Source organism: Peromyscus eremicus, chromosome 6 (genome assembly GCF_949786415.1).
Source record: "Peromyscus eremicus chromosome 6, PerEre_H2_v1, whole genome shotgun sequence".
Lineage (NCBI taxonomy): Eukaryota > Metazoa > Chordata > Mammalia > Rodentia > Cricetidae > Peromyscus > Peromyscus eremicus.
The window spans coordinates 65,801,935-65,807,056 of NC_081421.1; the positions used below are offsets into that span (position 1 = coordinate 65,801,935).

At 48.9% G+C, this 5,122-nt stretch overlaps 1 protein-coding gene across 2 annotated transcripts; it reads right to left on the reverse strand.

The window, feature by feature from the left end:
- Nucleotides 1-2,612: 2,612 nt before the first annotated feature.
- On the reverse strand, nt 2,613-4,568 carry Kprp (keratinocyte proline rich protein). Of its 2 annotated transcripts, XM_059264849.1 has the most exons (3): nt 3,961-4,568; nt 3,269-3,861; nt 2,613-3,202 (listed from the first exon to the last, which is right to left on the reverse strand). In XM_059264849.1, the coding sequence occupies exons 1-3, from the start codon at nt 4,566-4,568 to the stop codon at nt 2,613-2,615; spliced, it is 1,791 nt and encodes a 596-aa protein (XP_059120832.1). The 2 variants fall into 2 exon arrangements, with proteins under 2 accessions (XP_059120832.1, XP_059120831.1); XM_059264848.1 differs by having other exon boundaries at nt 2,613-4,568.
- Between the last annotated feature and the right edge of the window lie 554 nt (nt 4,569-5,122).

Below are 5,122 nucleotides of genomic sequence, written 5' to 3' on the forward strand. Positions count from 1 at the left end.
TCTGACCTGCCATGGGTGCCATATCCTGGATGGGCAGATGTTTGTTTGTTTCCTTAGGAAAAGTATACATAACAATGTTGACATTTCTGCTCCAGGTACCACCATGAACCATTTACTAAGTTGTTTAGTGATAGCAAACAGGAGTTATGTCCCTTTTATCAGTGTCTTTCTAGCAGGTAAACAATGGATGTTTGTCCATAGTGCCTAAAGGAGTGGGCCCCACACAAAGGCCCCAGTTTTCCTTTAAACCACACAGGGTTTTGATGCATAGCCTCTAGATATCCAAAGCTGACATTGCAGACCTGGGTCCCTGGGACAAGGGAACAGCATGTTTAGAGCCAAGATTTGACTCTGTCTTCTCAGTTCTGGCCTTGTAGTTTTGAGGGTTTTGGGGATGTATGAGGAGAGGTCATTGGAACAGACATTCCAAAGACCATGTCAGAACCTGCCCCTGCTGTCATTCTCCTCAGAGGAGTTTGTCATTCTCTGTATATAACTGTGACCTTCAGACACCACCTCACACTGGGGGAAAGTCTGTCCCCCAATATTCTCATCCTCCAGGCTCACATGGGGACATCACTCACCTCATCTGCAGGGAATAGAAGAAAAAGACTTGTATATCTTCTGTGCCTTTGATTCCATCCCCCCAGAGGGCACAGTACCATGCATAATAGGATTTTAAAGCAATTGATTCATTCTGAATTTGGATCAGTCTTTGCTTTCTATATAATAAAATAATAGATAAATAAGTGAAAATAATTTAATTCAAAAGAAAACATATCTCCAGAGAGCTTCCATGTGTCCTCCCGCCTACATCCCTGGATCCAGAGGTATCATGGCTCTGACTATAGCCCTAGTGCTACAGCCAGGCAACTACCAAATGCAGAGCTGAACACACTTACTCCTAGCTTGGGAGTCATCCTCCTTGCTCCCTCATTCATCAGGAGACAAAGTCATGAAGGAGAGACAGAAAACCCATAAGCCAAGCTAATTCAGCTAGTTTAAGGAATGCTCAGGCAATGGACACAATAAACTTAAGACCAAAATAATACATTACAATGAAATCCATACCACATCGTATTGGGATGGTTGGTATTTAAGGAAAGCACAGAAACTAACAAAAGTTGACAAGAATGTGGAGAAATTAGGACCTGCACACTGGGGTAGGGCTGCGGATGCTGCTGATGGGTGGGAATGTGGATGATATTGCTGGGGGTGGCACTGTGAACGATGCTGCTGGGGGTGGGACTGTGAACGATGCTGCTGGGGTGGGACTGTGAACGATGCTGCTGGGGTGGGACTGTGGATGATGTCACCACTGTGGAAAGCAACAAAGAAGCATCTGTCTTAGCATATGATGTAGGAACTCCATTTCTTGATACCTACTCAAAAGAATTGAAGTCATACATTCAAAGAAGTATTTTATACCAGTGTTGGTTGGACCATTACTGACTGTAGCCAAATGATGGAAGCGACTCAAGTGCTTAGCCATTCATTGCTGAACAAATTAAAATGGTATCTACAGTCCACATAATATCATGCTGCCTCAATAGCTGTCAAATACTACAGCAAAGATGAACCTGGAGAACACTATGCTAAGCGAATAACGAAAGTACAAATACCATTTGAGTCTACCTGTGACACACGTAGTGTCAAATTTTAAAAGGTAGACAATGGAATGGTAGTGTTTAGAGGCTAAAGGGAAGTGGGAAATGAGGTATTGAGTGTTTGTCCTGCAGGATGGATGAATTGTGGTGATGGTAATACAACAATGCAAGTATAATTAATCCCATTACATGCTCTGACATGGCTGTGTTAATACATTTTGTTTTATGTATTTTCATCATGGTTTAAAAAGACACCATCTCAGCAAGCTGGCATCAAATAAAGAGCAGACATTACACAGGACTCAAACTGTGGACATATCCAGTTTTTATTATTATGCATCCTCCTCTTGCCCCAGTTCCTAGTTTCCCAACAGGACAGAACATGGCTCAAGTTGCCAACCACAACCTTGATCAACTATTACCTGACCTAAGATAGGCACAGAGATTTAAGGATATACTGACCCTACTTAGATGAAGGTTTGCAATGTAGTTGGGCAGAAAAGGCAGTAACTGCAAAGACAAATTAATTCAGGAGTGCTGCCGAACTCTTGCTAAATGGATGGTGTTATGGGCAATGAATTCTAGGAAGTCAGAATAGGCTCTTATGGGTGGGAACAGACAACAACAACAACGAAAGTCTTCAAGGAAGAGGTATTGAAAGACATGTACAATTTTGGATCCTGGGAAATAGGTGAGAAATTGTTCAAACCAAGGGAGCCTCTGCTGAGGCAAGAGCATCTGGAGAATGTCAGGAGGAACACCCAAGGAGTGCCCTGGTGGCCAAGCTGGTCTAGTTAGAATTAAAGCTGAGTGCACGGGAGGAGTGAGACATAAGGCTGGAATGATGTCTGAGACTCAGGTGTGGAACCTGAGATGACATACAAGAAGTTTGGATAACAGCTTTGAAGCAGAGAGCACCTCGATGTCTGTGGAGAGATGTCAACCAGATGAGACAGGAAAATATTCTAAAGAACCTGAGGCAGGGGCATTTGAGCTACATTTTGTTTAAAAATAAGCGCCCTTTGCTCCTGCATAAGCCCCACCTTTCACTCCACTATGGGTGTTTCCTTGGTCTCCACAGCCACCTAGATCCTGTGGCCCTGGGAAAACATCATCAGGTCTACAGTTGCTGTTACTCTCTTGCCCCTGATTGTAGCTATATGGGCTCGGGCCTTCAGTATCCAGGCGGCATGGGTTAGATTCATGACAACCTAGTTCTTGGTGGTGGGGAACTGGATTAGGGCCTGAGCAGGGACTGGGACAGCGAAGGGGCTCCCCACAAGGCTCTGGGCTGGAGCAGCGTGCAGGATGTGGCATTGGCTCTGGATATGGACGGGGCTGTGGGCACGGACGTGGTTCTGGATTCTCACAGCGAACCGGGCGTGGGCGTGGCACTGGACGTGGTGCTGGACGTGGTGCTGGTTGAGGAGCTGAACATGGTTCTGGATACAAACACGGTTCTGAAAATCGCCGCAGAGGAGGACATGGGCGGGGTTCTGGACTTGGGCATGGCTCTGGACGTGGACATGGTCGTGGTGCAGGAACTGGGCACCGCTGCCATGTTGGTTCTGGAGACCGGTCACGACGCTGTGGCTCTGGACATGGACGTGGTGCAGGAACTGGGCACCGCTGCCATGATGGTTCTGGAGACCAGTCACGACGCTGTGGCCCACAAGACCTTGGGAATGGCTGTGACTCTGCACGTGGCCTCAGATCCGGGCAGGAGACACCCCAAGAGGGCTGCCGGCCACAGCTCTGGGATCTTCCTCTGATGGGAGGAATCTGCACAGGACACCTCTGCGGGGGAACCTGCCTGGGGCAGCAAGGTGATGAAATCTCTACCCTGCACTTGGGTCCACATCTTTGAGAACAACCTGAAGGGCGGCCCCGAGGAGGACAGTGGCTACCATAGATGGGCTCTGAGCGGCGGGGTGGGGTGCAATAGTTGTAGGAGCCTGAAGAACATCGGGATGGCAGGCAGCTGCTGTAATATGGCTCAGAACGCCTTGGTGGAGAGCAGCTTCGATAAGTAGGCTGCAGCTGACGAGGAGGGAGGCATCGGCTGGTGCTCTGAGACCGACGCTGCTGTGATGTGAAGCTGCCATAGGAGCCCTGGGCCTGGCATTGAGGTGCACAGGTGCTAAACGAAGCCCCAGACCGTCGCTGGGAAGAGCAGTTGCTGTAGGATGCTCGAGACTGGAATTGGGAGGCACAGCTACCATAGGAAGCCTGTGACTGGCGCTGGGGGCCACAGCTGGTGTAGGAGGGCCCGGACTGGAATTGGGGTACACAGCGACTGTTGGAAGCCTGGGTCTGAGGCTGTGGACCACAGTTGCTGTAAGAACCCCGTGACTGTGATTGAGAGGTGCAGCTACCGTAGGAGCCCTGATACTGGCACTGACTGGAGAAACTTCCCTGACCTTGGCCCACTGAGGGACATTCTACATAGGTGTGGATAGGTCGAGGAGCTGGAGCAGGCACATAGGTCGGAACCGGATATTCCACATAACTAGTTTCTGTATAATACACGGGGGCACATTCTACATAGTAGGTCTGAAGAGGTTGTGGTACTTGCACATAGGAAACCTGAGACTGGCATGGAGCCTGGCATTGAACACAGGAAACCTGAGTCTGGCAGGGAGCCTGGCACTTAACTTCAGTGGCCTTAGACTGGCATTTCACCTGGGTGGCCTTTGATTGGCATGGAGCCTGACATTTAACCTTGGTGGTCTTAGTTGAGCATGGAGCCTGACTCTTCACTTCAGTTGTACTGGACTGGCACGGAGTCTGGGAAACTTGAACTGGACATGGTGCAGCATATTCCAGAACTTGCATCTCACATGGAGCTTGGACCAACACCTGGTTGTTGGCATAGGGAAACTGTGAGGGACCAAAGGCGGAACCCTTGACACAGCACTGGGGTACCGGCACACAACACTGAATCTGCTGCTGGTCACACATGGTCCTGATGCAGGTGGGTGAGCAAGACCTGAGGGTAGAGAAACCAGGGTCAAGAGGCTGGAGAGTTGGGAGGGAGGAGCTAGGATCTAGAGCCAGGAGTCTGGCGTCTTCTCTGGCTTGTCTTCATATGGCCTCAACCTTCACCCAAGAATCCTTACTGATACCGACTTAGCTGGAGCCGGTGCTAGTCACCATTGTCTATGAGACCTGCCCTGGATTCTGGACCGCTGGATATAAAGGTAGGCATACCAATTTCCGCCACCAGAGAGCGCTGATGACAAGCAGATTCTCCACACTTAAAAAGTCTGGTGGTGGAAATAGTCCTACAGGCAGAACAGGTAACAGCTTGCTTACAATGCATAGCCCCAAATGAGGCTTCCACACCCATGGAAGCCTGGGTTTCCCCACACATGTATAAAAACAAAAACACAGGCATCATCTAGATTCACATTACATCAGAGTCCACTGAAAAGCAAAGGATTCAGACAGATTCCAGACCTCTCGGGCCCAGAGTTTAATATTTGCTGCCTTGCATTCAATCTTTTTTAGGTGAG